Source organism: Carlito syrichta, unplaced genomic scaffold (assembly GCF_000164805.1).
Source record: "Carlito syrichta isolate Samal-C Ts95f unplaced genomic scaffold, Tarsius_syrichta-2.0.1 Scaffold315711, whole genome shotgun sequence".
Lineage (NCBI taxonomy): Eukaryota > Metazoa > Chordata > Mammalia > Primates > Tarsiidae > Carlito > Carlito syrichta.
Genome location: NW_007259807.1, coordinates 552,010 through 563,968, shown reverse-complemented (window position 1 = coordinate 563,968; position 11,959 = coordinate 552,010). Strand labels below are relative to the sequence as shown.

The 11,959-nt window shown below is 39.3% G+C and overlaps 1 protein-coding gene across 2 annotated transcripts in view; it reads left to right on the top strand.

Annotated features, from left to right (window-relative positions):
- Nucleotides 1–11,959, top strand: part of SNX2 (sorting nexin 2) — a 67,099-nt gene that overhangs the window by 20,262 nt on the left and 34,878 nt on the right. For both annotated transcript variants that reach the window (XM_008073177.1, XM_008073176.1), the window contains exon 2: nt 6,082–6,199. In XM_008073177.1, coding sequence (XP_008071368.1) covers nt 6,082–6,199 — 118 coding nt within the window. The remainder of the gene's footprint in view (nt 1–6,081; nt 6,200–11,959) is intronic.

Here is an 11,959-nt window from a genome sequence, read left to right as displayed (position 1 = left end):
CTTTCTTTCTTTCTCTTTCTTCCTCTTTATGTCTATGCCTCCATCTTGCTTTCTTTTAATATCTCTCCCTACTACAGAATCGACTTCTGCACTAGACAGAGTCCAGTCTCTTTCTTCCCTTCTATTTCTCCAGAATATTCGCCGACGCTGCCCCACCTTTCAGGGACCCTCTAAATCTCTTTTTGGGGGCTGGCCCCCTGTAACAAAGGGCATATGGCCCTTATTCACCTTCTGACTCTCCCCCAATTTGTCAAACTAGGAAACTCCATCTCTTTTCAGAATCAGTTTGGAGGTTACAATCTCCAGTTTATTCCTGCAGACTTAGGGATTTCTTCCTAGCATTCCAACAGTTGTGTGTGTGTGTGTGTGTGTGTGTGTGTGTGTGTGTGTGTGTGTGTGTGTGTGTGTGTTTTGAAGAGACCAAGTGTCACTCTGTCACCCAGGCTGGAATGCAATGGTACAATCATAGCTCATTGTAACCTCAAACTCCTGGGCTCAAGTGATCCTCCACTTCGACCTCCCAAGTAGCTGGAACTACAGTCATGCCACCCACCTGGCTATTTTATTTTTTCTGTAGAGATGGGGGTCTCACTTTGTTGTCCAGGCTGTTCTCAAACTCCTGGCCTCAAATGATCTTCCTATTTTGGCCTCCCAAAGTGCTGGGATTACAGGCATGAGTCACCACATTCAGCATATACATAGCTTCATTACAGCAGTTACTATTTTGCATTCTAGTGGTTATGCATGTGCATTTGCCATTGAACTCTTAAACTTCTTGAGAGCAGAGACATGGTTTTTTCACCTTTGTATTTACAGGCATAATAGCTGGTATGTATACATATTGTATAGTAAAGTATCATTGTTCACATATCAAGATATGCTTAAAAGAAGTTTTATTGTCAACACAATTTATTAGGCTGGGCTCGGTGGCTCAGCCTGTAATCCCAGCATTTTGGGAGGCTGAGGTGGGTGGATTACCTGAGCCCACAGGTTCGAAACCAGCCCAGGCAATTTGGCAAGACCTCATTTCTACAATAAATCAAAAATTAGCTGGGCATGGTAGCATGCACCTGTAGTTCTGGCTACTTTGGAAAGTTGAGACAGAAGGATCACCGGAGCCCAGCAGGTCGACGCTGGGGTGGTGGTGAGTGCCACTGCCCTCCAGCCTGGGCAACAGAGTGAGACTCCAACTCAAAAACAAAAAACAAAAAAATAAGTTATTTGGTTTATGGCCAGGTGTGATGTGGTGACTCATGCCTATAATCCCAGCACTTTGGAAGACTGAAGCAGAAGTATTGCTTGAGCCCAGGAGTTCAAGGCCAGCCTGAACAACATAGCAAGACCTCGTCTTCATTTTAAAGAAATAAAAAATAAGTTATTTGGTTTATTAGTTAACTTGAATATTGATGTGAAAATATTAAATCCCTTTTCTTTAGCCTTGCTGAGTTAAGGTTATTTGGGAAGGATAGTATAAATAGTGACCAAAAGTAGTGTTTTGGATTATTTAAGGTAGATTTGTCTGTCTCTTATCTTAATGGGTAGCATATTGATAAAGGTTTGGGTTGCACACAGCATTAGCTGACTCTAGTTCATCTGAGTGGAAAAGAAATGTATTAGAAGAGTGTCAGGGAGCTCGTAGAAACAAGAAACTTGGGAATGAGGCATAGGAATCAGGGGAGGTAGCCAAAATTCTGCCCGTGAGTAATCTACTCATGTATGCCACTGCTAGTACTGTAACCACTGGATACTGACACTTGCTTCTGTACATGTGGACTCTGTCATCCCTGGGCATTTCCAATGAGATCTTTCCTTTTGGCAGCCACTCTGAGTAGTCTCTTCGGATCCTGTTTGCTGTGTCGTTACCTACCTCTAGAGCCCCCCAAATAGCAAAGTCGTTTTGATGCTGGTAACCAAAATGACAAATAGCTATTATACATTTCTTAATTGAGCTAAGGTGCAGTGAAACAGGAAAATAATGATAGAAAGTATTAATTAAGTGATTGATAACTAGAAAAGTAGGCTTCCCAACTAGAAAAGTTAGAAAGAATGAACATATTGACAATATTGAATATTCCTATCTGTGATAATGGAATATCTCTTCATTTATTTAGTTGTTCTTTGGTTTCTTTCATCAGGGTTTTTATTTTGTTAGATTTATATCGAAGTATTTCATTTTGGGCATGCTAATATAAATAGTATTGTGTTTTTAATTTCAGATTCCACTTGTTCATTGTATGATTCCCACTTGTATGTTAACAAGCAATTGACTTGTGTGTATTGACCTTGCATCCTGCAGCCTTGCTCTAATTACTTACTAGTTCCAGGAGGTTTTTGTTTTTGTTTAGTCAGTATTCTCGGATTTTCTATATAGACGATCTTCTCATCTTCAAACAAAGACAGTTTTTATTTCATCTTTCCAACCTTTTTTTTTTTTTTGAGGTGGAGTCTCACTCTGTCACCCAGGCTGGAGTGCAGGCTGGAGTGCAGTGGCACATTGGTCTGCTGGACTCAGGCAATCCTTCCGCCTCAGCCTTCAAGTAGCTAGAACTACAGGCTCATACTACCATGCCCAGCTAATTTTTTATGTATTGTAGAGACCTGGTCTCACCAAGTTGCCTGGACTCGTCTCAAACCCGCAGGCAGTCCATTTGCCTCGGCCTCCCAAAATGCTGTGATTACAGGATAGGCCACCAAGCCCAATCCTTTCCAGCCTTTTATTTCTTTGTCTTATTGTGTTAGCTAGGACTTTCAGTACAGTGTTGAAAAGGGGTGGTGAAAAGGGTCATGAGCGGGCACGGTGGATCACGCCTGTAATGCCAGCACTTTGGGAGGCGGAGGTGAGAGAATTGCCTGAGCCCAAGGGTTCCAGACCCGCCTGGGCAATTTGGCGAGACCTCATCTCTACAATAAATAAAAAAATTAGCTGAACATGGTGGTGTGCACCTGTAGTTCCAACTACTTGGAAGGCTGAGGTAGAAGGATCTCAGCCCAGCAGGTCAAGGCTGTGGTGGCCGTGAGCATGCCAGTGCACTCCATCCTGGGCAACAGTGAGATTCGATTTAAAAAAAAAAAGTGGGGGATATCTCATCTTATTCCTGATGTTAGTAGCAAAGCTTCACATTTGTTCGATGTAGGCTTTTTGTAGATATTCTTTATCAAGTTGAGGAATTTACCTTCTATTCATAGTTTACTGAGAGTTTTGTCATTAGTGGGTGTTGCAGCCATGTTACTGCATTTTTATGTGGATGTACTATAGGCTGTTTCACATTTTGTAGTAATAATAAACAATCTGATTGACAAACTTGTGGCTAATTCTTTGACATATTCATGGTTCTTTTCTGTTTTTCTTTTTTTTTTTTTGAGTTGGAGTCTCACTCTGTCACCCAGGCTGGAGGGCAGTTGCACGCTCTCAGCCACCACATCCTCAACCTACTGGGCTCAGGTGATCCTTCCCCCTCAGCCTTTCAAGTAGTTGGAACTACAGGCATGCATCACCATGCCCGGCTAATTTTTTGATTTATTGTAGAGATGAAGTCTCGTGAAGTTTCCCAGGCTGATCTCGAACCCCTGAGCTCAGGCAGTTCTCTTACCTCTGCCTCCCGAAGTGCTGGGATTACAGGCATGAGCCCCTGCGCCCAGGCAGTTATTTTCTTAAAACTCAATTAAATGATAGTCATTGAGTGTTTGCTGCCAGATACTCAGTAAAAAATAGAACTTGTAGTCTATGAATATAATAATTATAATGTGGTAAGATAAATTATGACAGAAGTAGATACTCTGTGGGAGCATATAGACCGGTGCGGTGGAGAGTGTCTGAGACATCATTCAGAGAAATTAACCTACAAACTTGTTTTTTAAATTCCTTCAAGTGCAATTGCAAATTTATTTTTTAATTTATTATTATTATTTTTAATAGAGGTGAGATCTCACTATGTTGCCCAGCCTGCTCTCGAGCTCATGGGCTCAAGGAGTTAGTTTATTTATTTATTATTATAAGTAAATAAAATAAATTAGCAATTGTAGGCCAGAAGCAGTGGTTCACGCCTGTAATCCTAGCATTTTGGGAGGCCAAGGTAAGTGGATTGCCTGAGACTGCGGGTTCGAGACCAGCCCAGGCAACTTGGTGAGACCTCGTCTCTACAATAAATCAAAAATTAGCCAGGCATGGTAGCGTGTGCCTGTAGTTCCAGCTGTTTGGAAGGCTGAGATGGAAGGATCACTGGAACCCAGCAGGTTGATGCTGGGGTGTCTCTGAGCGTGCCACTGTACTCCAGCCTGGGCGACAGAGTGAGACTCCAACTTGAAAAAAAAAAACGAAAAACCAGAAAGTAAAAAGGTTAGCCACAGATGGGGAGAAAATATTTATTTTATGTACCTGACTAAAGAATTTGTACACAGAATATGTGAAGAACTCCTATAAATGAATAATAACAACAACAAAAAAAGAAAAAAGTACTTGAAGAGACTCTTCACAAAAAAGGATATCCAAATGGCCATTAGACACATGAAAAATTGTTCAGCATAATTAGTCATCAGGGAAATGCAAATTCAAACAACAATGATATGTACTCTACACCCTATAAAAGTAGCTAAAGTGAAAAAGAGCATGTCAAAATATTTGCAAGGATGTGGAGCAACAAGTTTTCGTATACTGCTGGTAGGATTTTAAATTAAACAACTGCAGTTATACAACCAAGATTGTTCAGTAACATCTTCTAAAACTGAACATTCATCTCCTCCATGATGTGATACAGCTGTTTCACTCCTGAGTATATACCAAACAGACTTGGTCACATGTTCACTAAAAGATGAACTAAAAAATTCACAGCAGCACACTATTGGTAGTAGTAGTAAAAAACTGATGACCACCCAAATGCTTATCAACAGTAGAATGGATTGTGTATGGTATTCACACAATGGAATATTATATATCAATGAGAATGAAGGATCCACTTCACAAAACAGTTTAGAAGAAACTCACATACATAACATTAAGAACAAAAGCCAAACACAAAAGAGTATATTCTGTATTATTTCATTTTATGAAGAGTAAAAACGGGAAAAACAAGCCCATACTGATAGAAGCCTACATGGTAAAGAATGGGAGGGAATATGTGGGAGGAGCTTTCGGGTTTGTTGGTAACCATCTTTGTTGATCTGGGTGCTTGCTGCACAGGTATGTTGGGTTTTTGAAAATAGCTAGCTGTATGTACAATTTTGTGTGTGTGTTGTGTACTTTAATAAAAGTGTGTGTGGGTGTGTGTGTGTGTGTGTGTGTGTGTGTGTGTGTGTGTGTGTGTGTTGGAGTCTCACTCTCTCGCCCAGGCTAGAGAGCTGTAGCACATTCACAGCCACCGCAGCCTCGACCGGCAGGTCTCAGGTGATCCTTCTGCTTCAGCCTGCCAAGTAGCTGGAACTACAGGCACAGGCCACCGTGCCCAGCTAAGTTTTTGATTTAATGTAGAGATGAGGTCTCGCCAAGTTGTTCAGGCTGGTCTTGAACCCTTGGGCTCAGGCAGTCCTCTCACCTCTGCCTCCCAAAGTGCTGGGATTATAGATGTGAGCCCCCACGCCCAACCTAACTATAGTCTTAATACAGTTAGTAGAAGTCTTCCTCTTACAGTAAAGCAGTGTTTTGAACTTCTTGTACGTGCAGCATGTCTTTTTTTCAAGATCTTTTAAATTGCATGGAATTTTGATGTTTGGGTACGTCTTCCCCTCCCCCACCCCCATGCTTTAAATAAAAGCATGCATCCTTAAAAATCAAGATACTTGATCAGATTTTGGTTCAATTGTATATATGTCATATTAAATTTGACTTTTGTTCATCATAACTCAACGTGACAAACTAATATCTCTAAAAAGATGAGTAAAAATCTTAAGTGACTTTGTAAGAAAGGAGGAGGTAAGTGAAAGTGTGTTTTTGGTTCATTCTTAACCTCAGAGGAGGAAATTTTGTATAGCTGTTCTTGTTCTTTCCTCCCTCCTTATCAAGGGAATGTTCTATTTCTGTAGTATAGAGACAAAATTGCAGCAGATAAACATGCCAATCTGTTACCTATTATTGTTATTTTTTAACAGTCAAGTCCATCATCTCCAGAACCAGCTAGTCTTCCTGCAGAAGATATTAGTGCAAACTCCAATGACCCCAAACCCACAGATACTGTGCTAGACGATGACAGAGAAGATCTTTTTGCAGGTAATTGTCATATCTTTATTTTTAATAATAGCCATTTGTAGTATGTAGAAAGTATTATCTAAAACAAAACTGAAATTTTGAGTGAAGTATTAGTGGTGGCTCTTGTAACAATTTAAAAGGATAGGGAATTTCCAGTCCGATCACTCTATGAAAAATGCATGCTGTTGAGAGAAGCAAAATGTCCTTTCTGTTTTAAGCATTTGAAAATAAATTACATGTTATAATTGGATTGTTTTGGTCAGTACTTAGACTCAAAAGACTAATAAATGGTTATGGCATTCATATTTTGAGAAATTGCAGTGATTGTGGTTTTTTTGTTGCTTAGAAAATGTCACAAAGGAAAATTAAACTATGGGTTTAAAATCACTTTATTTATATTCTGTTTATGTTTGGAGTCTGTTTTAATAAATTGCTGCACTTGTTTACCATCTATTCTATTTTGATTCACTTTTAGATGAGTAAGTTGAGAAATTCATTTTTGATACAGGTACAAGATTTCATGTAGTCGATCCTAACTTGGAAAAATTGAACTCAAACAATGTTCTGCTTTATGATTAAAAAAATATCCTAATATTAAAAAATGAAATCTTCCTTAAAGTTAATAACACAAAAAATTAAAATAGTAAATGTTTGCCTAATTTACCTGTACTAGCTTTTAATGGGTTAAAATTTAATAATATGAATTAATCCTTTTGTGGTTCATAAGCATAATGATTGGGATTTCATGCTAATATGTAAGATGTACTCCCCTCAAACCTTGTTACAGTGTTGGCACATTACCTGTCTTATATGAAAAGGAAAGAAAAAAGAAAAATAATTAATATTATTTCCTCAACTTTTGTAGTGGTTCGATATTCAGACCATTCTGTATTTTATGTACAAATATGTTTGAAGATAGAATCCCTCGTCATAAAAGTCCATATAATTTCTAGATTGATTTAGTTTCATAAAAGGTTTTTACCACAAATAAATACTTTTTTTTTGAGTCAGAGTCTCACTCTGTTGCCCAGGCTGGAGTACAGTGGCATGCTCATGGCTACCACAGCCTCGATCTGCTGGGCTCAAGCAATCCTTCCACCTCAGCCTTCCAAGTAACTGGAACTACAGGCATGCACCACCACACCCGGCTAATTTTTTATTTATTGTAGAAACGAGGTCTTGCTATGTTGCCCAGGCTGGACTCAGGCAATCCTTTTTGCCTCCCAAAGTGCTGGGATTACAGGTGTGAGCCACTGCCCTGGCCTACAAAGGAATTCATATATTTTATCATGTCAGAAAATTAAAAGTATGATACCAAATAACAATATTTTTTTAGCCACCTATCAGAATCACACCTGCCCAAAGTTGTAATATTCCAGTATTTCTTATTGTTTCCTTTCATGAAATTTTTTTCCCCCCAGGCATTTTTTAAAGTTCTAATTCTTTCCTGGCATTTGTGGGGGGGGGGGTTGTTTGTTTTTGTTTTTGTTTTGTTTTGTTTTGGTTTGGTTTTGAGTTGGAGTCTCACTCTGTCACCCAGACTGAAGTGCAGTAGCCGCTCCCAGCCACCGCAGCCTCGACCTGCTGGGCTCCAGTGATCCTTCCATCTCAGCCTTCCAAGTAGCTGGAAATACAGGCACGTGCTACCATACCCGGCTAGTTTTTTTATTTATTGTAGAGATGAGTCTCACCAAGTTGCCCAGGTGGGTCTTGAACTCGCAGGCTCAGGCAATCCACTTGCCTCAACCTCCCAAAGTGCTGGGATTACAGACTGAGCCACCAAGCCCGGCTGATTTAAAAAATTTTTATAGTATTTTATTCCACATAGCAGTCTATACTAAATTCTCTGATTCAAATACAGTCAATGTTAGTGTTTGTTTTAAAAAAAAAGAAATGGAAAGTAAAGAACAATAAATGTAGTTATCCATTTCCTTTGTTAACTTACAAATATAAACACTTTTTAATGCTTTATATTTTATCTTAAACTCAACTGTATTTTATAATGGCATACTTAAGTGATACAAGACCTAATCTTTTTTTTTTTTTTTTAAATAAATGAATGACTGCTGTATTTGGTTCTTGCTGGGAACAGTGACTCACACATGTAATGCCAGCATTTTGGGAGGTGGAGGCGGGAGGATTGCTTTAGTCCAAAAGTTCGAGACCAGCCCGGGTAACATAACAAGACCTTGTCTCTACCAAAAAAACTTATAAAAATCCATTCTTATTTATAATGCATTTTAGCATTCCTACTTCTGTAAAGAAGTATAGTTCTAAGAAACTTAACAAAGAATAGCATATGTTATCAGGATGGTGAAAACTGTTGTTCAGTAATGAGAACCTGTCCTTGATTTGTTTCTTATACCAGAGATAAACTATAACTATTTCTCTAGTGATCTAGTTGTTTGGATTTTAAAAGGATACCAATAAAATGGTATTTTATTGGTAGATATGCTCATGTGTTTTGGGTAACTTTGCAAGTAGTATACATCAGAAGTAGTACTAGAAAATGTTTAACTGTAACATACTTTACAGTTATTAGCTTACTTAGAGAGTGTTCCCCAAATATAGTTAACTACAGAACCCCTTTCGTCCATCATTTGTTCATCCTGCACTAATGCTTCACTGAGCATACTTCAGAAAACTGTCCTAGAGTAATAAGTGAATATGAGCAAATTGCCAGCAATGAAATTATCCTAAACCTTTATAACTTGTTTCTGCCAGAGTATCTAGCTTACTTCACTGATGTTGTTCAGCAGATTATGGCAGTTGTAAGTTTAATGAATATTCTTTTGTTTAAAAAATTATCTGGTATTGAATGAGTAAAGTATTAGCTGACATTGAAAATTAAACCTTGTGAGTTTGTAGTATTTGGTTTACTTAAGTTAAAAGAAGTTACGAAGAGAATTTAAGGCAGACTGTACATTAGTATGTTAAATCTAAATCCGACCATTTATGAAGCATCTTGTCATTTGGGCTGTTGAGTGTACTGTTAATAACAATGCCTTATTCAGAGATTTTTAGGTTACTTTTGTTTGGTTTGGTGCTCGTTATTTTTCTTACTGTTGGTAGTTAAAGATCTCACACAAGCAGAGAGTGGTGGCTCAAGCCTGTAATCCCAGCACTTTGGGAGGCCAATGCGAGGGATTGCCAGAGCCTGCAGGTTTGAGATCAGTCTGGGCAACATGGTGAGACCTTGTCTTTACCGTAAATCAAAAAATTAGCCAGGCGTGGTAGCGTGCGCCTGTAGTTCAGTCTATTTGGAAGGCTGAGGCGGAAGGATTGTCAGAGCCCAGAAGGTCGACACTGGGGTGGCCATCAGCCTGCCACTGCACTCCAGACTGGGCAACAGAGTGAGACTACAACTAAAAACAAACAAACAAAAAAACACCTCCTAGCTCTGATACACTGCTTTTTTACTTTCTCATATTGCTCATTGATTTCATTTATTTGAGAAAAACCACAATAAATAACAGCAATCCTCATAACCTGAAGTTGCATATAAGCTTTTATTTTGTTATATTAGAGTCATCTATAGTCTATTTTAACATCTATAGCCCATTTTTCTTCCTCTGGCTACTATAGTTTGAAATACACTAGTTAACTATTGATCATTTTAACTTTTAACATAGAAAAACAAAGAGCTCTATGCCACCAAGTAAGGGTCTCATCAACATGAAAGAACCAGTAATAATATCGTTGACTCAGCCTGTAATCCCAGCACTTTGGGAGGCCAAGGCAAGTGGATTGCCTGAGCCCGTAGATTTGAGATCAGCCCGGGCTACTTGGCGTGACCTCGTCTCTGCAATAAATTTAAAAATTAGCTGGGTGTGGTAGCACGCGCCTGTAGTTCCGGCTACTTGAAAGACTGAGGCAGAAGGATCACTGGCGCTCAGCAGGTCGACGCTGGGGTGGTGGTGAGTGTGCTACTGCACTCCAGCCTGGGTGACAGAGTGATACTCCAACTCAAAAAAAAAAAATAGCTTGATAAAATGTTAACCATCGTGACCTTATTTCAGGTAAATAAGCTATTCCTGCTAGACTTTTGAGACATGAAAATTAAAATGGTTCACTAACTACCATTAACTATCGTCCCAAACCTCTAAGAATCTAAAAACCCTTAGAAGTCTGTGGTCTGATCCTATGCTTTTCTTATCCTGCCTTCCTTTCCTGGTATCAGTTCTACAAATCAAATTGGTAAAACTCTAGTTTACATTGGGGCCACTGATTGTGATTTTCACTTTCCTGGCTCTGTTTATTTGCTTATACCATTATTCCATTTTCATGGATTTCTTCCCCCGTTTCTTTCTCTACCTATCTAAATCTTTTCAGATTACTTTTGTAAACTATTTCTGATTTTTGTCTCTCATCTTAACCTAAACTGTCATCGTGTTTGTTGTGTAGTTCATATAGCAATTAAATGTCTTATAACGTTCTTTTTATTGTTCTCGTGGCTGTTATTTAAGTCTTTTTTGTTTTTGTTTTTTGAGTTGGAGTCTTACTGTGTTACCCAGGCTGGAGTGCAGTAGCATGCTTATGGCCGCCACAGTCTCGACCTGCTGGGCTCAGGCCATCATTCCACCTCAGCCTTCCGAGTAGCTGGAACTACAGGCATGCGCTACCATGCCCAGCTAATTTTTTGATTTATTGTAGAGACGAGATCTTGCCAAGTTGCTCAGCTGGTCTACAGTCTCTGAGTTCAGGCATTCCTCTCGCCTCCGCCTCCCAAAGTACTGGGATTACAGACTAGAGCCACTGTGCCTGGCTTATTTCTTTTATTTAACATTTCACATATGCTTATATCTTGTTTTCCTCAACTATAAACTCCCTGAGGGCAAGTATGTCATTTTACAATTTTTTGTATGTTTCTGTTGCACTTAACACAGCGCTGTGTAGACTAGACATTCAGTTTATTGATTTGGTTTGGGTTTGTTTTTTGGTTTTTTGCTTTTGAGTTAAGGTCTCACTTTGTTTGTTGCCCAAGGTGGAGTACAGTGTCATGATAACAGCTCACTGCAGCCTCAGCCAACCTCCTGGAGTCAGGTGATCCTTCTGCCTTAGACTCTCTCCCAAGTGCCTAGGACTACTGGCACATACCACAACTTCCAGCTAATTGTTTTTTTCTTTGTAGAGACAAGGTCTTGCTGTGTTGCCCTGGCTAGTCTCGAACTCTTGGACTCAAGCAGTCCTCTCACCTTGGTCTTCCAAAGGCTGTGATTGCAGACATGAGCCACTGCACCTGGCCTGATTTTTAAAAATATATTTAGTTGTAGATTTTGTTCAAATGAATGAACATTTAAAATAAAAACTAGCTGGGCACAGTGGCTCACGCCTGTAATCCCAGCTCAGGGGTTCGAAACCAACCTGAGCAACATGGCAAGAATTTGTCTATACAATAAATCCAAGAATTAGCCAGGTGTGGTGATGCGCGCCTGTGATTCCAGCTACTTGGAAAACTGAGATGGAAGGATTGCCTGAGCCCAGTGGACCGAGGCTGCGGTGGCCGTGAGCGTGTCACTGCACTCCAACCTGTGCAACAGAGTGAGACTCCCAACTAAAAATAAATAAATAAATAAAAAGTGAACACTTACTTTCTTTGTGCCATATTTGTATATCCAACAAATATCCAGTAATCTTTGGCAATTAATTGCTTTAGATTTTTAACTTTGTGGTTTTTCCATAACCAATTTTTAATATCATTTAGAATAGTTCTGGATAGGCTTCTGCCGTAAAATTTGTCTTCATATGCATAAAATAATTATATGAAGGTAAGTTACCACA